This window comes from Drosophila tropicalis, unplaced genomic scaffold, assembly GCF_018151085.1.
Source record: "Drosophila tropicalis isolate 14030-0801.00 unplaced genomic scaffold, ASM1815108v1 contig_845, whole genome shotgun sequence".
NCBI classification, from domain to species: domain Eukaryota; kingdom Metazoa; phylum Arthropoda; class Insecta; order Diptera; family Drosophilidae; genus Drosophila; species Drosophila tropicalis.
The window spans coordinates 7309983-7330779 of NW_027173338.1; the positions used below are offsets into that span (position 1 = coordinate 7309983).

General features: G+C 35.2%; 2 protein-coding genes across 3 annotated transcripts in view; one reads left to right on the plus strand and one right to left on the minus strand.

Moving 5' to 3' along the window:
- DIP-epsilon (Dpr-interacting protein epsilon) overlaps window positions 1-15972 on the minus strand; it is a 64165-nt gene extending 48193 nt beyond the window's left edge. The window contains exons 1-2 of one of the 2 annotated variants that reach the window (XM_068295132.1): window positions 15480-15972; window positions 7281-7728 (exon numbers count right to left, since the gene is read on the minus strand). In XM_068295132.1, coding sequence (XP_068151233.1) covers window positions 7281-7437 — 157 coding nt within the window. In that variant the 5' untranslated portion in view covers window positions 7438-7728; window positions 15480-15972. Of the gene's footprint in view, window positions 1-7280; window positions 7733-15479 lie in introns of both variants that reach the window. The other variant, XM_068295131.1, reaches the window with a different exon arrangement.
- A 1709-nt stretch (window positions 15973-17681) lies between these two features.
- On the plus strand, window positions 17682-20628 carry LOC137581235 (uncharacterized). The gene is made up of 3 exons (XM_068295427.1): window positions 17682-18242; window positions 19492-19740; window positions 19796-20628. The coding sequence occupies exons 1-3, from the start codon at window positions 18091-18093 to the stop codon at window positions 20463-20465; spliced, it is 1071 nt and encodes a 356-aa protein (XP_068151528.1). The 5' UTR covers window positions 17682-18090; the 3' UTR covers window positions 20466-20628.
- The last annotated feature ends 169 nt before the right edge of the window (window positions 20629-20797 follow it).

The following is a 20797-nucleotide window of genomic DNA, read 5'->3' on the forward strand; positions in this document are numbered from 1 at the left end:
TCCCGTATATGTTTTCCTTACTTTCTATTCTCTCTGTTTTGGGTCTGATGTGAGGGCGTGATATGTTATGGCATCATAACAATTGATTTTATTTGTCCCGCTTATTGATATCGTGTGTTATTTTTATTTTATTAGAGGGAAAAGTTTTACAGGGGGGACAACCCCCAAGAAAGCCATGACAAAAAGAAAAAGGGCAAACACACACACACGGTTTATCGGCATTTGGACAAAGTTGACTTTATGACGGGGACAAAATCTTCGACAAGGAAAACAATGTATTTATACATATAAGTGTATCTAATATATTGATATCCCAAATATTGCATCCCTAAATGATAAATTCTAATTTGCAAAAGGATTTTTTTACATTTCCGATATTTATTTGACTTGGCAAACCCTCAATCAGTTTCAAGTCCAATAAAATACAAAATTAAATACACAATGAACTTATTTTTAACATAAAATGTAAACTAAATACATATGTTCTTAATGGTTTGAATAAAAGATTTTCACAATAAACGAGTTATCCTTAATTGATATAAGCTGCAATTCTTAAAAAAATGTATATATACAAATTTAAGCTGAAGCCTTTACATTTCATTTACATTTATTACAGTCAAAGGGTGGAGGGAAGACCCAATTTGAAACTTCATCAATAACCTGCCATGCTTTTGTTTTTCAGATTAGCAAATTTGATATTATTACATGTTGTCTTATGTATGAAGGCAAATGTAAACAATTTTGATTTTTTGAACACTTAAATCTTTCAACAACAAACTCTGGAATACATTTCTGACCTTAAACGATTTTCCAATGCCTTACCCTCTTTTCCGTACATATTTCCTTGCCCATCTTTTTTGAATCGTTCCCTTTTACCGCCATAAATATTCATTTGTCGTCTGGCATTTTTATTGGCCTAAGCTTGAGCTTTTTGAATTTGCATTTTGTTCTTATTTTTCTTTCTGTTTTTTTATTTTTTTATTTTTGTTTTGTATGTTTATAAACTTGTTGCTCTTAAAGATAGACTTTCGGACACATCAAATTCCGTCCAGGCTGTCTTCTCCCCTCCCTTCCCCACATAGTTGTTAACAAAGTTCTTCAGCTTATTGATTTCGTAACCTTTTTTTGCCACAAAACACTTTGACACTTTGGTTTTGGCATTTTGACATGCCGCCGAAAAACGAGACAAGGCGAAAAAAAGAAAAAAATATATATGTATGTATGTACAGAAATGAACAACTTTACCTGAAATATTTATGAAAAAATGTTTTTGACACGTTTTTAATAAGGTTGTTCTACCTTCAACTTTCCGTTGACGTGTCCGTCGTATGCCGTGATACAAATTTTCCTGCTTTTGACAATTCAGCGTTGTTAATTTAATTAAAACCAGCGGTTATGGTCGCGAAAAGGCCTCGGATTCATGACATGTCCATGGCGAGAGAGGAGAGAGCTTTCCAGCCTTAACGAAAATATCTTGTGTAAATGGCAGGCTATAAACCAAACATTTTGAAGAAAAATTCAAACCAACAAGTGAGCAAGCCATCGTCCGTGTGTAGAGATTGAGCAAGGTCGTGTCAGAAACAAAACCTTTATGCAAATTTCCCAAATTGTTAATTATAGCCATGGCTGAGAATGAGTTAAGAGTTGATTGAAGAAAGCAATCAGACAGGGTTTCTCCAAGAAGTTTAAGAAAATTTTATCTCAAAAAAAAATTAATTCATCCTTAATCTAAGGAATTTTTGCCAAATGATCTACTTCTTAATTCTTTAAAATAAACTGCAATTTCTTATAGCTTATTCTTATGTACCCAATAAACCGTCATCTTTCTTTCATTTAATTCCTAGTTAAAACTCTTTACAGTACATTTAATTTTAGCAGCAATAATTATCTAATTGGTTGCATCCTCAAACAGGACTCACCCAGAGAAAGAAAAAACAGTGAATAATGAGCTTCTCTCTCGATTCTGTCCCTTCGAAAAGCAGTAGCAGAAAGAAAACCCTCTGCTGTCGCTGTCAACTAAATTTCATATGCAAATCCTTTCCACTGACTATCGCTACCTGATAATCTGCTTGATTTATGCCACTGCACAGAGCAGCCGTCTCCCATCACCCATCACCAGGGCTGTCTTCTGTTAAGGAAGAAAGGGAGAGACCGTAACCCGAACCCACATGACCGAAAACGCTAATAACGATGCCCATGTTCGTGCTCTTCAAGGGAACATCATTAATCTCCGGACCGACGCCTCGATGCGGGACAGGACAGCATGTGGGGTTGGAGAGGACAACCCCTGGATATTGAAAATCATCATCCTGCCCGCCCTTCCGGTTGACCTTCGCAATAATAATTCAATGTTGGTGGAGTATTTCTCTTGTTGCTCAGCTTCGGGTGCTTGGTGGCCAACAAAAGACACGTGCTAATTGCTAATCAGTACAGATAAGCTAAGGGCATGTTTCTCTCCCTCTGACCACGCCCACATGCTCTAACGCCTCCCCATTAAGCGATGAAGCGAAGCGAAAATCGTTTTAGTTTTATTGCCCTACCCTCCGTTTCCGCTTTTATGAAGTTTCAATCTTTAAAGTGCACAAAAATAAAAATCGATCCTATCGATGCTTTTCGAACTAAGAGCTAAACAAGTGGAAATATGAAAAGAAAAGCGGTGGCAAATCAATTCGAGGTTGTTGGCCATGAAATTGTACTTACTCATCTCATAGTACTTATGGTACTAAGGGGAGTGGAACATATTAACAATTTCCCATCAGGTCATACGAAAATAGAAAACTAAACTCAATTTCTAATGATGAGAAAACTGAAATCTGATGATCTAGTTCTAGATTGGTACATATCTGGAGTATCTCCGATTTACAGAATTCAGTCAATCAGAGATTAAAGTCTGAAAAATTAATGTTTAATCCAACTTTAGAAGAAAAGTAAATACTATTTGTAAGAGTATTTAAATGTTATAAATTCGAAAGTTTCACTTAATGTTGAGCGGAATCTCCAGTTTCTCCTAACTTGGAATGCATGAGAAAGTAAGTCTGCGTTCTCTCAACAGATTTTATTGATGTATCTAAAAATAGTGTTGAATGGGGAATGAGATATATAAAAACGCCCTCGCTCCCTAGCTCCATTTATGGCATTAAAGTTGCCTGACTGACTGACTGGCTGACTGACTGACTGACTGACAAATGATCTTTGCTTATGGAAAATAACTCATTATGCTTTGCGCTTTATCTGTCATCTGGCATTATAATGGATTCTCTTTCTATATTCCCTCCCCATCTTATTCCCTGTTATAGTTTCCACTAACAACCACTTGACTTTCGTGTTTTCTGTTTGCTTTCCTCTCTTTTTTTGGGAGGAATGCTTGGCCTACCATTTGGTTTTTTCACACGTCAACGGCAAATCTCATTCGGCTTTGTTTAAATGTCACATTACCTAATGATACTTAACACTTAACACTCGAGACACTCGAATGAATGCCTTTTTATGGCTTTGCCTTCTACGGATATTTCCCTTTTTCCCTTGCTTCTTTTGCCCTTTTTTTCCTTGAGGGTTGGAAAAGTGCTTCAGTGTCTTTGTTGTTTGGCGTCGTCGTCGCCACTTAAATGCCAAATTAAGTGTAATTTTTATTGTGTTTACAACAACACACACTTGCTTATATACACACACACACTCACATGTGCGCACACAGTTGACAAATTTGATTTTTCCTGACTGACATTGTTGTGTCTTCCTTTCCCCTTCCTGGATGGAATAGCCTGACTGCCATCATCACAGTCATGACAGTCATTAGTTTTTGTTGTTGTTTTGTAATTGTTTATATTATGCATATGTGCTTGTGAGAGGGGCGTGGCAGGCGACGTCTGTCTGTGTTAAATCATTTGGCTAACGCCTAATGATATTAAGTAGTAGCTAAAATATGAAGGATATACCATACGATGTGTTGGAGAATCGGAAAAAAGAAAATTTTGGAAAGATGCCAAAACATTTTTGACCCAAATGCTTGAAAAAAATTAAATCAAAATGATTTTGATGGCTTTTGGCACTAAACTCATTGATGATAAGAGCTGCAATAATGGATAAAAGATTGTATAGAACTCCTTAAGTCTAGCAACAGGGAACCGAAGAATGTTTCTAGTGGCTAGCGGCTATCTTGTTATTAAACATTTGTTTATAAAATGTTAAACAAAACGTTCCAAAGATTAACTCAAAGCTAGACCTTTTTAAAGTTTAACTTCTTGAAGCTTTAATGTTGCCATTAGTAGAGAAGTCGAAGAACTAAACTGTTATATGCTCTACGATAATTAGCGTCATCAACAGAATTGACAGATTATATATACTTGATGCATAAATTTTGGAAAAATATCTTGATATCATAAAACAGTTTATCGTTTAACCCTGCCGAAGCACTTTGTCTCACTCTCTCTCTCTCTCCCTTCTATTTCTGTTCATTGTGATTGCCATAAGAAACTTCATTAGCCATTTGAAGGTTTTATAGCCAGCCCCAAGGCTAAATCAAAATCACACCAAAAGTAGAAACTTTTCAAGCTAATAAATGGCAAGTAAAACTTTTCGCTCGCTCGTTTGTCATTTTCATTCGGTTAGGGAATGGACGGAGGAATCCTTGCGGGAGGGGACAGAATATAATTGTCAATTTGTTAGCAAGGCGGCCAAACAATGAATAACGTAAAAGAAGCTGGAGACAATACCGAAAAATAAGAAGAAAAAAAGGCCTGACAGCAATAAAATTTATTTAAGTGGCCTCATAATTGTTAACAGCAAACAATAAAAAAGAATAAAAAGAAATTAAAACAAACAAAAGGCAGCTGCAAGTGAAATGACCAATTATTAAGCCATGAAAAATGTAAAAAACCAACAAGTATGAACAACAAACAAGACAAACGTCATAATAAAGTTATTATTACACGCACACACACACACACATAAGTAAACAGACAGAAAGGAAAATGCTCAACAATGAAAATATTAATAACGTTAATGAAAATCTCATTTGCAAATGTGTAAAAGAGACAGCTCAACAAAGGGAGAGATAGAATGGGAGAGACACAAACACCCACACACACACAGCGAGACAATAATGCTAATGAGGAAATGAGTAAAAGGAGGAATGAGCGAAGAAACCCCAAAATCATGTTGGGGTTAAGTGAATGCCACAAATTCCTTTTCGCTCTCTTTCTCTCTCTCGCTCTCTCTGCTTTTATAACTCTTTGATGCAAACAAAATACTTGCTCCGCTAAGTAGGCAACAAAAAACTGAGCAATGTGTGTAAATGTCAATGCGTGAGTGAGTGTTTAAGTGTGTGTGTGTGTGTGTGTGGTCAGTGTATTTTTTCAACTTGCTTTAATGAATTAGTTATGAGTTTTTGATGACTTTTAAGTGCTTTATTCACTCAACGTGTTTCTGTGTGTATGTAGTGTGTGTGTGTGTGTCTCTAAATTTTAATTGCCCTTTAAAGTAGGCAATGAAAACTGTATTACAAATACCAAATATTTCATTCATGAAATTAACTTATTTCAGCACTACTTGATTGCTTAGTTGCCAATAAAATTTTCTAGATAATAACATTCTTTGTCGCTTGAAGGAAAATACTTTCGCTATGTCGCTGCATTCCTTAAGAGAAAGCTAAGCATTCCTTGAATCCGAAAGTTCCACTGTCCATCAACTTAAAGATTTACCTATTCAGAGTTCTCTTGGATACAAGAAGCTATCCACTCGCCTACCTATCTATTTTCCATCAAGCACTAAGCTTGATTGCCACTTTTGACTACAGTTATTGATTAAAAAACTATTCCATTATCTAACTCTCCATTCTATACATTTACCACTTAATTAAGTTTTATACAATTATCCACTTTCTTGCTGTACGTCACTTCTTAACTTGCCTGTTAATCACAATTTAAAATCACAAATTCAACACACAAATTCAACATTATAATGTCACATTTTAATTGCTTGAACGTTGTCAACGCCCATCAGCTGCAGAGTCCTCATTAATTTAGTTAGCTGGTTGTGTTTTTGTTGCCTGTTTACCTGGCAGCCAGCTGCCTCGACGTTTTAATCAGTTTTTGGTTTTTAACAAAATAAAAAAAAAAAAAAAAAAAAAATGTCATGTAACAATTTAAATAACAAGCGATTTACATACATACAGAGACAGACATTTTTTATAGCTGCCACGTGCTGGCTGAATGATTGTAAATGCAATTAAATGAATAATTAAAAATATAATACAATATAACCGAAAAGAAAAACATACCAGAGAGGAAATGTGTAATGTCAGTCTGTGATACACCTTACATATATTCAATAATATGATTTTAATATAAATTTATGTGTCACATTCAATGCGAAATCAGCAACGACTTCAAAATAAAAAATATTGTTTCACTATGTTTTTCTCATAAACTTTAAAATCGTTACTTTATGTATACGAAAAATAAAGTTAGATAATATAGGTAAATAGGAAATTTGCCAAAAACGTTTGCAAATTTCAATGGTAATGTGGAATGCATTTTACTTGAATTTTATCATAATCAAAGCACCCCATAAATGACTTAAATTATATTTTTTGGTGTTTAAATCTAAAGTGTGTACTAAAAATTCTTTTAGTTTAAAAAATAGAAACAGGATCTTCCCGATGTATGTGCATTTCAGTTGATGAAATAGTTTAAAACTTTTAAAAACAAATTTTGCTTTTTTAAGTGTCCCATTATTAGTTGTTGTACAATTTCTTAAGTTTTTTGTAAGTAATCATTTTTTTCAAAGGAGATCAAAGTAGTTTTGTATTTATGCATATCAAACATGTTTTAGTCTTCCTATATAAACTGTTAAGTTGTTTTAAGTCATCGTTTGGTTAAACAATAATTCTAATATAAAGGGAACCTTTACGTATCGTTAAAAGCTATGAAGAAATGATTGGAAGGTTTTTCGAATCAATTCTTTTTTATGCACCTAAGATAAAAATTTGCCACAGTTTGTTAAACATTAGAATCATGGTTTTCATGAGAAGGTTTTAGGTAGGATAGCACTTAAAACAAACTATCGTTTATAGCACTAAGAACATATCATTCTGTATACAACAATTGAACCCTTTATTTCCAGAATGTTGAATTTGATTTCCCATATAATAGAATACCCTCCTTTAAAATCATGACTTTCCGTAATCTTTATATTTCTGTTACCTTTTTTACGTCCAATTAATGAATTTATTATTAGTAGTTAAATGTTACAATTCTATATAGAAATTTTAAAATATCACTCACCATTATTGGCATTCGATCCGCCGACATTGCCCATTCCGACTCCATTGACGGAGCTGGTTCCCAAATCTGTGCTCAGGGCCCCGACATTGTGCCGCATCAAATGATTTGACAATACCATAAAAAGTATCGTTAGAGTTACCTGGAAATTGTTCACCATATTGTTCGAAGTATTAATTTCAATTTATCCTTTTTCCTTTTTCGTTTTGTATGCAGTTTCTCTTTTCTATTTGCGATTTCAATTAAACAAGAAATTAACTTATTTAATTAAGATTCGCGCAGCAAAAAAAAAAAAAAACCAATTCCATTTTATAGTTTTTTCCTTTTGTTTGACATAATTGTTAATTGCACATTTTACAAAATTCGTATTATTTATTTAGCGTTTTTCTTTGTTGTCTTTCACATTTAATTGGTGTACTGCTCTTTTTTATTTTTTGTTCTGTTGTGATGTCTGCCTGAAATGTAATGGAAAATTATTAAATATCATAAATTTACTCCAACTTGCTTATAGATTTATACGCCTAAAAGCACACATTCCGCCAGTAGACTGATTTACGAGCAGAATTGCCAGACGACAGAGGAAAAACGACAAAAAAAATATATGAAATGAGCAGTGCGAATTCTTGATTGAATTTCGCCTGACGTAAGCGGATTAAAAATAAATTCTATGGCAAAAGGAAGAAAAAAATATTTATAAGCATAATAATACATAACAACAAACTGGAGCATAAAACAAAAATAACGGTCCAGTCGTAAAAACCCGCCACACAGACAAATGAAACGACGCGACGCCTTGTCCCATCGAAATGAAGTCTGCAAGAGGGCATCCGCCTTGCGACTTCCGGGCACGTGTCAAAAGGTCGACCAGCAAAATCAACGCTTGGATTAAATCCAATATTTGCAATAGTCATTAGCTACTAGAGTCATTTCGAGAGCCACTGCTTCAATTGATTCAGAGTGGAAGCATTTTTATTCAAATCGAATCCAACTAACTTTCAGGCCAAGAATAATTCTCAATCTTTAGTAAATGTCTACTTAAACACTCTGTCCCGAAATAGCTATTCGTTGGTCACTTGAAACTTTTAAAGATGTTTAACATTAACAAAAACCAATGTCAAAAACACCAGCCAAGTGTAAATAAGCCTCTTTAAAATGGCCAACTAATGTTCTAAATTTAAGACTTGTATCTATACTTAAGTAAAACGCACCTTCCTCACCCTGCACCTAGATTATACTTACCTAATTAAGTCAGATGTTATTTTTTGCCCGAAGCTAGTTATTAAGTTCATAATTAATTAGCATGTTTATACGAAAATGAAGAAAGAAACTAGTCACTATGATTTGGGATACCCTTTAGAATAGGAGAAAGCTGTGTAAATTTATTCGAACAAATCGTTATATTAAATGTCATTTAGCTAATTAGAATGATCGATCTACTCTCTTCTAGATTGTATAAACTGATAGGTAGACACGTGTAAGCTGATTCTGGTCAACAATATTTCTAAATTTGGCTCTAATAAGTATTATCAAGAGGAAAACTCGCGCCTTGTATGCCATTTTCTCCCAAAAAAATAGTCGCTTACAATGAAAAAATGTAGCTTACTTTTCATTAAACAATTTGAAGTAAATTTTTTAAACCTGCCAGTCTAAACGTTGCTACTATAAACTTTTAAACATTTACTGCATTGATGAGACATCTTTAAATATTAAACATGACTCTTGATTGCATATGCCAATTCTCAGGCAACTTAATTAAAACGTAATTCTCATAGTCTATTAAAAACTGATAAATGAAGCTCAGACTGTACACATTAAAAACTCCCTTAAGGGTGTAGAAACTGTGGTGACGGTCGGTTGAAGTAAACCGCTTAGAGAGAGCATGTTGTTGCCCCTTTGTGTAGCACATACTCCTCGTGGACTTCCCTCATGCTCCTGCCAGCTGCCACATTCAAATGCCATGACCATCATCATCATCATCTCGTCTGCAGCATTCTCCTGTGGCATGTATATTTTGTAGATTCCTTTTTTTTTTTTGGTTTTAGTTTTTTATTTTTTTTACTTTTGCTTTATCGTGTCATAAGCTCAAAGCAATTTGCTCTGTCAGCTGTTGCTCGTCGTCCACCAAGTCTCGCACAGACTTTTCAAATTGTATTCCATCCATATCCATATCCGTATCCGTCTAGTATGTTCCTACTTTCTATGTGATTCTCTGTCTTTTTTTTTCGTCCTTCTCTCTATATGCAATTTGAATGCATTTCAATTAAGAAGAAGGATGCCAAAATGCTTCCTTAGCGCCATCTGTTGTGGATTTTCACATTGTTGGTGTTTGTCTTTTCAATCAAAGTTATTGAAATCAATTTGTAAATTTAATTGAATTGGTTTGTGGCTGGGATTGAGTATTCATTATCCTTCTTACTTCAGTTTCCTTTCTTTTTCTTTTTTTTTTTTGTTTTTCTTAGTAAAGTTTGGTGTTTAAAGTTCACGCTTGCTAAGCAATTTGTCTAAAAGGACAAAAGGAGGACATAATCCTGGCATCTACTTTACATGTTTGGCATGTCTATTAGCTGGGGAGAGCAAACCCAAGGAGGGAAGTCTGACAAAGGGAGTGGTGGAGAAACTAGAAGAGATTTTCTATCCCTCTCGCTTTCTCTCTCTCTGTTTTCTATGCATATTTTACATATTTTTTCACGCCCCAACGATTTGGTATAAGGCAACTGCCACACCCCCAATTTTATATATACACACATATAGGTTACTTATACTTTTCACCTCTCCTCAGCTAGCTCCAACTCCAAGTTATACTCCCTCTATCCACGTGCAGACTGAAAACATGGATGCTTTTTGTATTATTGCCAAAAGTTATTATAGCCGAGCATTCCAATTTCTTGTTTTTTTTTTTTCTTTCTAGTTGCATACATTTTGTTTTGAGGCTGACGGGAAAAAGTTTTTTGTCTCATGCTCTTTAAAGTATATGCAGTATGTTGGCTAAGCTGTTAACTTTGCACATTTAATTTGAAACACAACTTGGCTCTTATTGTTCACTTTTCCTTGATAACTTTATAAGGATTTTATCCATGGATAATCTTCTAATGAAAGGTTTAGATTTGATTCTAGTAATTTGGTAGCTGAATACGGTGAATTGGCGTATGCCAGGCAGAGAAAATTCAATTTAAATCTATTAAAGGAATACTTAAAACAAATATTGGATTCATCAATTAAAATTTGTAAATATCACAAGCGAATCTTGGACAAACACCTTACCTTATCTTTCTAATCTGAACTTTGTTTTGCATCATTTTATTGCACGCAGCTCTCAAGTTATACTTTATGGTGTAAGGATGGTTATAAACATCTCTAGTCTTTTATTTCTTTGTAAAGTCCTTTGGTAATGCTTAGCAAAAAGCTTTAATCTGATTGGTCGTTTCTAATTATCCATAAACTCGCTAAACTCACTGAGTTTTAAATTACCCCTAAGTTTGTATATCCTGATCCATCATCTTATTAGGTTTATCATCCAACCTCAGAGCTTATATATTATTCATACATACATTTATTAATGAAAACACAAGACTAACAATTAATTTTACTTGCCATTTTTAATCCAATTACGAAATGATTTACCCAATTGATATGTTAATTTAACTGACAATTAGATACCAATTGGTATTTTCTAATTTGATTAGCGCCGTGTCCTAGTTTTTATGGTGGAATATCGATATCGAAGACCAAACTCACTCTCATTAGGCATTAGGCATTTGGATCCACAACTAAACTTGAGTTGGGCCCTATAAAATGTATTCAGAAAGTATTTTCTAAGAGTCTGAAGTGTATATATAGTCTACTAATAACTTGCTTACCTAATTAACCAGCAAAATTTTGAAAACAAGATGCCTTAAGGAAATACTTCACTTTAAATTTCCCTTGCCATCTGCAGGTTTGATCATCTGAAATCGCAACTCTGTAAATCACTTTGGACCTGGTATTGTTCTGTACAAACTTTGGCTATATATTATGCTTTTGTAAACTATTTTATATATGTAAAGCCAAAGACCACAGAGTTTCGCTGAAAGGGTATTACCATAACTGTGCCATATCGAGCCACTTTATTTATTGTGGATTCTCGTACGCTTGAGATCTTTAGGGGCGTGATTTTTGCAATTTGGCTAATAGCGAAAAGTCAACGCCGGCGGCTTTGATTGCTCTCAATGACAATGAGAAATGCATATATTTTTTGTCCTCTTTTTTGATAAGGGGAACGAGTAATAGTTGTATCCTTTTTTTTTCCACCCACAGAGAGACCCTCTTGTTCTCTTTTTCCCTCTCTCTGTCAATCTTCTTCCCACTGCATTCATTCTGCTCGCATTTAAATCAATATTAATAGCAATGTTTACGCCCTGCAGGCTGCAAAGGATGCAACTGCAAGAGCAGCTTTACCTTTTCCTGCTCCTGGAAAGCAAAGTAAGAAAAAAATTGCACGCACGACTGCGCCAAAGAAGACCAAGGATAAGAAGGGAAAGGGGCCAAAAGAAAAAGGGGTACCCTTGGCCACCTCTCCACAGCATCCAACCACCCATCCACCCACACACACAGCCAACATTCATTCGCTTGTGCATAATAAATCAATTTACATTTTCTCTCGCCACACGCAAAAAAAATGAAATGCAAATAATGGCAACAAACCATGAACAAGAGGGGCATGGGGCATGCAAAGGGGGTTAGATGGAGGCTGACGATATGATGTAGAAATGGAGCCACAGATTCGGGGTGAATGGGGAACGGCGGAGCCAACCACTTTTCACCACAGAGATTTACGCGCACTTAAATCACAGCCAACAACCAAATTGATCGCCATCAATGGTAGAAAAAGATGAAGACGACGACCACGACAACGACTAAGGAGAAGAATAAATATATAGTATATACTTATATTTATGTATATGTATGTCGATTTTCTTTTTGCTTTCTTTTACTGAGTCTGCATCTATTTCATTTTCTGTCAGAGTTCAAGAATATGCACTTAATGTGCCATTTTAATGAGCATAAAATATGCTAAATAAGTGTATTTGTTGTTTTGTTGTTGTTCAAGTCGTTGCCACTTTTCCTTGGTGCAAACCAAAGAGAGGATGGTAGGATGGTGCCACTTCTGGAGAGGCATCAGGACACAATATGCCAGTCCCATGGAATTATGCTAAAAAGCTTTAATGAAAAAATCAACAGTTGCCCCCAATGGCCATATCCATGCCCATGTCCAGGGCCAACAGAAACTTAATGATAACCGTTGTCCGTCGTCAGATGCCAAAGGACATGAAACTAATATTAGCCCAGGCTACAAAATGAAACTGAAACTAAACTCATTTAAATATTCTAACTTGATTTTTTTTCTAAACAGGAAATTGTCGAAATTGGTTGCTTCCTTAACTTCTTCTATCTATTCGTGGGAACGAATCTTTGAGACTTTAAGTTGTAACTTGATTCATAATGGTTAATATTGTGGTACAAGAGGTAAACAAGTATTGCAAACCAATGATTAATAAGAATCTTAGAAAAGAGTCCTAATACATATATTTGAGGAACGACTTCAAATATCACTGAAGATTTAGTTTAAATTGTAAGATAAGCATAAAACTGAAATCAATCTTGATATTTTTAAACACAATTAGCCTTAAGTTTCCTAATGTGAAGATGAAGATTCGATGTTACATAGAAGTCTAATTCAATCATTGTAAAAGTTATTTTAATGTACCACTTTTCTTATTCCAAAGTGACAATTATAGGCACAATCTTTAAAATATATATACATATTTATTTTGGCTATCCAATTAAAAGAATGAAGTTTTGGATGATATTAAAATAAGTATTTCATTCATCAAAATTTGTATCCTTAAATTGTTAAGTCAGTTGTGATCTTGGCTAAAGCTAAACTTCTCCAATAACTAAACCATGAATTACCATTTGAAAATTTCTCATTGGCTCATGTGAGTCATGTGAGTAAGATATTTAGCACAAATAACTAAAATTTAATTACCTTAGACGATGCTGCATAGCATCTCAATTGTAAAGCTGTGCAAGTTAAGTACTAAAAACCAGACACTTAATTTTGCCATGGCAAATAACAATAATCATTTCCATAACAATTCTCATGGTCAATTACCATTAAAAAGCAATTACCAAAAGGCAATTTATAAAACTGCACACACACACAGTACACATACACATACACAGGTATGGCATAATACAATTTTCAACAAAATTCATATACCCTATATAGAGTTAAAGGTGAATTATGTAGAGATTGAAAAAGGAAATTAAAATACATAGTCTGTGGACAGTCTTTTGAAATAAAGATGTTGACAGTGGATTACAAATCTTTTAGGATTATTCAAATATATAATGACCAATAAAATAGTTCTTTCTTTAGAGTGAAAATCAGATGTCTAAGATTAGACCTATTAAAGATTTGAGTGGATATATTTTACTATTACTAAGCCAAGCTTAACGATAAAACTTCAAAGGAAAATGTCTTTCTAGAATCAAATGGAAGTTCAACTTGCTAGTAGAGTATTTCGCAATCGTTGCCTCATTTTAACAACATTTCTTGGTCATTCATGTTGGAAAATTTTAGATTGTATGAAGTTTGAATAGGTAAAGTTTTACTTTTCGCCAATGCCAATGCGCGTGATTTTTCAAGCGAAATAGTTTTGTAAGGGGCGGTGAAAACTTTAGCCAAAGAGTTTAATACACTAGATTCGACACACAAAAAAGAAAAAAACTGAAAGTGAAACTGGTAAAATGCTCTCTTTTGTTGCGGAAGCTGCACATAAACAAAAACAGCAACAACAACAACATGAAATGGAAACCAAAAAGCAGCAAAAGAACCAGCAGCAAGTCCATGAAAAGGCAACCGTTAGCAGTTCTTCGAGGCGCACACGCATAAATAAACAAGAGAAGACAGCAAAAGTGTTTAATAACTCAACGTGGCAATGTTTAGTTGGGGCAAAGAGGATGCAACTGTTGTTGGTGGGTGGTGAGGGGGGCCGAAATGTAGGAGCCCGACCATCTGGATACTGGCGGGTATGTCATCAACAGAAATGTCTCAAATGAAGGCAGCTGTTGCAACAATTGCAATTGCAATTCCATTTTGCAATTTTCTACTTATTTACGATGATCTAAAATTTGCTTATTGATTCCATTTGATGTTCATACGATGAAAGTTTATCACTATACGAAAATGTTCATGACGTCATTAATTTTCAAGTGCTTTACCCTCACACATTTATCTGGCAAGTCTAGGCAAGGGTAAAGTCTACTTGTATGTTGAAATCTTCTTTTATTTATGGAATACAGTCTGCTTAAATAGAGAAAGACTTTAAAATTCCATCTTTTATATTTAAATAAAGCAGTAATAAAACAAATATGTTATATCTGAAACTGTTTAGAACGCCACTTTATTTAAAGCCTATAACATACACATACACATACACATAGCCTATTCCATCAAGATTGTTGCCAAAAGGTCCAATGTTCATTAAATTTATTCAAGGATTTTTGGATTTACACGAATTTGAACTAGCTTTAAGGACTACCAAATTTTACTATCAACAGTCTTTAATAAAGACTCCAGAGAACGTCTTCAGCCTATAACTAGTTGAGAATTCGAACTGAGTGAAGCTAAAAAAGCATAGCATATTCTCAGGCGCTATTAGAACTAATAAGCCAAACGGTCTTTCTCTTAATCAAGTAAGCCCAATTATCTTGGTTATAGTATGTATGTAAATAGATCGACAATTTTTAACTTCCACACATCCATAAAATACATAAATGAATTTGTTAGTATTAACTGAGTTTAGACTATACTCTTTAAGATTCTATTATGAATATTTATAAGATTTCAAAATGTTAAAAATAATGGTGATTCGTCATCTTAAAATTAACTCTTTTGATCAAATGGTCTTGATTAATTTTATATTTTGAACACAGTCTGGGATGAAATTTACTTTACCCCTTTATGACAAAATGACTTAATTCCAAAAATAGTTTCTTAACATCGACTTCTAAATTCAAGCCAACCGACAAGATCTTTTTTCTAGAGTTGTAGTTGAGTGAAATCTTTTGCAAGTCAACTTAGTGCAAATCTTTTATTCAGAGAGATGGGAAAATGTAGCACTTCATTCTCCAGATTGTCTAGTCTAGCTAATAACTCACCGTGACAATGTCTTGTCCTGGGGTCTCAGTTCGCTTGCAATGGGAATAACAAGCTGTAAGTTAGAGCTATCTCCGCCGCCAAATGCAATCAGCAAGTTAAATTATAAATAGACCAACAACGAACAGCATCAACAGCATTTTCATCTTTAATGATATTTTCTCCTTTGCTTTCAGTTGTCTTGCAACATAATTAAATTAGACACACGTAAGCCGGCAAAACCGCACACACACATTGAACTAACATCTAACACTTGTGAAGTTAGGCGTGATCTTTACACAATGATAGATAAATTCTCGCAAAATAAACACTCTCTCAATTGTTTTGCAGCAAAAACAACAAACAGCAATGATGTATTAATTAATGAGCATAACAATTACAATTGACAATATTATCATTGAGCAAGTTTTCAGTAATAACAACAGAAACCGTTCGTCGACTTCGCGTACGCAGAACTAGATAAATGTTTCCTATGGACCGACTCTAGCACTAGAGAGATGGACAACCGCGCGTTAAGACAGCCGAAGTGGCACTGAACGAGCACGAATTTTCATTTTGAATTTTCCGGGGGACAACTCTGACGAGAAGAAACGAAACATCACGAACAGCTCCGAATCAGAAGCCAGCATCCAGCATCCGTTCGTCTGGCGGCATGTTAAAAAGATAAACAAATGTTGCGGTTTGGCCGTGATTTATATAAGCTTACATCTGTTAACAAAACGCATTCAGTGCATTCATATGGCTGTGCCATGTAAACATCCTAACAGGCACATGTTAACAGTTTCATCTTTATGACTCCGGCTGAACTGCAGGGCAAATGGAATATGCTTTTTAATGTTTTTAACAAATGCGTGAACCAATTTAATGTTGTATCTATGACGAATTTCATGTTTATCATGTGAAGATGAATGTATGGGAAAGAATAGAAAGCAAGTCAAAGGGAATGGCTAAAAAGAAAGCATTCCTCCATACATTGAGAAAGATAGATAGAATTTTTAATAGTCACATCATATTTAAGTTCAACATCAAGTTTATGACATTCATGAGAAAACATAATAATACTGGGAGATAAATTATAAAATGTACTTAATTCATTTCCTAAATCTGTTGTTTTATATACAAATGCATTATGACGACTCGAACTCTCCATGGAATGACTTTTCGAAACAACTTTTGCTATTATCATTCCCGAGAGCGCAACTAGAAATGAAAATGGGGAAAAGTAACCCCCGAAAGTATGCAAAGTTTCGTAAAAGAAATTAGTTTATTCTAAAACTATTGAGAACTTTCTTAACTTCACATGTCTAAACTTACAAACAAGGATCTTTAAATTACAAGACATTTCAAAAGTTTACATTTTTTTTGTATATATTTCTTCTTTGACATTAAATTTTAACTGACTTTTGCCCACTAAATGAGGCACTTTTGACTCATTAAGACTTAATCAAAAATAGAATCAAAAACTCTATTAATTTAAAAACAGAAATGGATTATTGGGATAATCGAAACTTAAACAATTTTACAACAATCAAAATCATTAGTTATTAGTAATTATCTACCACTAAATGTTTTTTTCCTAAATTTTCCTTTTTTATAATTGAAAAAACTAATGTTAAATAAATATATTTAACATTTACATATTTTTAACATTACTTTATTTTATTTTGATATTCCTTTTATAAACCCGTCTCAGATTTGAAAATTAACATTGCTTCGGCTTAAAATAACATTCAAAGAAAAGCCAATCTCTTTTTTTAAGAACTTCCCTTAATAGCAGTACTCCTACCCCTATTAACATAGCCATTTACTTAAGCAATGTTAGCCTCGTCTTACCACTAACAGTTACATTTGATGCACAATACAATGTAAAGGATCTTACAGTCGTACCCCATCTCTGTAACATAGCAGGCTCGAATAACTGTTAGCATCTTACTTTGCCCAAGTAAATGTACATAACATTCAACCCTTAACAGCTTAGAAATTCACCCTTATTTCCCCAGTCTAATAAAAGCTTTAAGGAGCTGCTGATACAGAAAGTTTTTCATTGGAAAAGCTATCTTCAAAACTTTTTACAGTTACCTCAAAAGCTTTAAACAATTGATGCTTCCTTTTTGACTTCAGCTGAAACTTTTGACAGCTCAAAAATCAAACACACACACACAACGGTAACAAAAACAGCTGATTGTCAAAACCCACACCAAAACCCAATCAGCTGCAATTGCTGGCAGAAACTTGCGATACCATGGAAGCCAGAAGGGGTGCGGTGCGTCACCCAGTGACGTTGCGATGCAAAACAGTTATGCGTAAAGTGTCGAAGTGAAAGGAGAAAACTTTAGTAAAAAGAAAACAATAGACAATAGACACACAAAAAAAAAAAGAAAAGAACCCCAAAACCATGTAGACTGGAGAGAATTTGAAAAATAAAGCCTTGACCTGAACCCAATGCAAGTGCAACAAAGGTCGCCTCTTAATGAGGGGAGTCCATGTAGAAAATGTGAAATTTAAACGCGTCCAAAACGAAAATTGAAAGCGAAAAACCTGTGTGTGTTTGTGTATGCGATTGTGTGTGTGTGTGTGGCCTACTTAACGCTCCTACCGTTAGTCTGAGGTAGCATGGGTTCATGCTTTGGCAGCTGCGTTCCCTCCAACTCCACCACGAACAACTCATCTACCTTCTCAGCCACCAACTCCTCCACGTCGTCGGCATCGTCTTCCTCCACATCGTCGTCCTCTTCATTGTCATGTCTTGCCAACAGCTGGCTCTGGTAAGTCTTCTCCCAAAGGGTTTGCAGGCCTTGGTGGTGGGGGGGCACTGCCACAGTTAATTAAAATTTAATTTTGTTGACTTTGTGGCGGCACACAAAAGTATCCGCTCTCTGCCATGATGCCGTGGCAAATCCAATAAGCTAGCTCTGTCGCTGACTTGGCAATCAATACAAGCTTAGTCAAAAGACATGGTCGCAAAGGGAATTGAGCAAATGAGCGCATAGGCACTTCTCCCCTCCCCCCTCTCGCTGCGAGGCGGCTAATTAGCAGATGGCTCCTCCATTAAACGGCGCGTTTTATGCCCTAGCTTTTCTTTCTTCATTACAAATTGCATAGGCAAACATAATTTCGCCCCCATCGCATAAAATAACACAACCGTTGACAGCGGGGGTCAACAGCCTAAAAGTATGCAATGCTTGAGTGCGTGTTGCTTGCCACACAAAAATAAAAAACCAAGCAACACCAACAAGAAAACAACAATGACGGGCTTCAATGGCTAAAAGGCATGGAAAAGGGTGCAGGTATTATGGTGATAAGCCCAGGTAGTGGGCCCACAAACATAACTGAAAATTTAAGTCGATACTCAACAAAGTTTGTATACTCTTACCACACAACATTTAAAGGTGGTGAAATGGAGGGAATTCGGTTTAAAAGAATAGGCAGTCAAAAAATTCTCTCTTTTGTGTTTATAAAAAGTAAGTAGCTGAAAAACATTCTTAAATTTGATAAAGTAAATCGTTTAACTATTTATTGCATACCTTAGGGGGTGAGGTTCCCTCACTTAACTCCTTTAGTTCCACCAATACAATTAAGCAATAATTGGGTGAAATTTTCGAGGTATATACATATGCTCATGTAAATTTTGGGACAATTATTAAAATTTATAATTATAAACTCAGAAACTAGGAAAAATTAAAAGAAAATATATTAATTATGAACTTCTTACCGAGATGCTACTAATTGTTGGTATTACTTATGTATATTATAGTTCTTAGACTCTTACATATTCTACATCAATCTGAAATGTAGATAAATTTTTAAATCATCCAACCAATTTTTAATTAATAAAGAATTTTTAACAAAGTTCATAGCAAAGGCATATAAATTTTACGCTTGTTGCAAACTTAAAAGATAAAGTTTTTATTATTCCCAACGAAAGATAAAGAGTATATTTGCCACTTAAATAAAGGGCCCTAGAAAGTCCAAGGTATGCCACTAAACCAACAATTTGCATTTTGCCACTTGCAGTCGTCGTCGTAGGGCTAGGACCATGGCCAGGGCCAGGATCAGGGCCAGAGTGGGGACCAGCAATACACCAGATACGGAACATGAACCACCCGACGACACCGAACTCATATCACATTCCAGTGCCCAGAGTTGTCAACGACGCGGTCTGGTCTACCGCATACTGAAATTTAAAAGGAAGCAACAGTGTCCTCAGTTTCTGGACAAGTATTGGGAGCAGCAACCCAACTACGCCAAGCTTCAGACTGACAAGTAAACCTTCAGTGAGCTTATTTGACATTTTGTTTTAATAATATTTTCGTTTTAGCGCCCCCTCGGATATACAACTACAAAATTTGGATGCCTACAAGTTGCTCAATAATCAATCTACACCCAATAAAGAGACAGAAATATTAAATTATCAACGTATGGCCAATTCGAGAGCTAGTTCCTCGTTGGATCTCGAATGGGAGCATGAGTACTCACAACTGAGGCAATATCATCAGCACCAATGCCATCACAGGGAGGAGCAAACTACTGGACCCCGACATACCCCACCACCCATGGCGGCAGCCTCTCTTGACCAATTGACCACGGCATCTTCAATTGCCGCCCATCATGTGCGCCATCAGCCAGTAGTGGCAGCTCGACAGGCGCGCTTAGATCGTCGTCTTGGTGGCTCATTTACCCGCACCTCATGTTGTTCATCGACACAAAACTCCTGGTCGCATATATCTACACCAGAGTCTCTCGAATGGGATGTTGACGAGGAACGAGAGCAGCAGCGACAATTGCGTCTAGAAGATGATAACCTAGACGATGAGACTCTCAAACTGTTGCATCAAATTGAGCAGCTCAAACATCACGTTCTCCAGGAAACTGGAGATGGCTTGAGTATGGGTGTAGTGGCTGTGGAGGAACTAAGCGAAGGACTCCAGTTTCGAGCTACACACTTTGCTACTACTGGCAGTTCCGAATTGGAAGTACATATTAGTTGATTCATAGACCAAAGTGTACAAAAACAAAATTGTAACATTAGGTTAAGACATGTATAAAAAATTTAAACAAGACAAACCTATGATATCCTATAAGGAATGTACTATTTATGACTTGAACTAAGTTTAAGACCTAAAGTTATTTTTGGCATGCCAAAAAATTAATATACCCTAGCAGATAATATTGAAATCCTTGTCTCTTTTTTTATAATATTTGAAAATATATTAGTCGGATATTTAGTTGAAACACTTTTAAAAGGAAAATTTTGTCTGAGGTTTGTCCGAATATTTGAAAATATATATAAACTAACCAAGTGTTCTCTGCAAGGGTATAA

Excerpts from the sequence above, each read along its gene's own strand:
- LOC137581235 (XM_068295427.1), top strand. The coding sequence starts at position 18,091 with ATGGGTTCATGCTTTGGCAGCTGCGTTCCCTCCAACTCCACCACGAAC. Across the intron at positions 18,243-19,491 it reads CTTGCCAACAGCTGGCTCTG|TCGTCGTCGTAGGGCTAGGA; the intron begins GTAAGTCTTCTC and ends TGCCACTTGCAG. Across the intron at positions 19,741-19,795 it reads GCCAAGCTTCAGACTGACAA|CGCCCCCTCGGATATACAAC; the intron begins GTAAACCTTCAG and ends TTTTCGTTTTAG.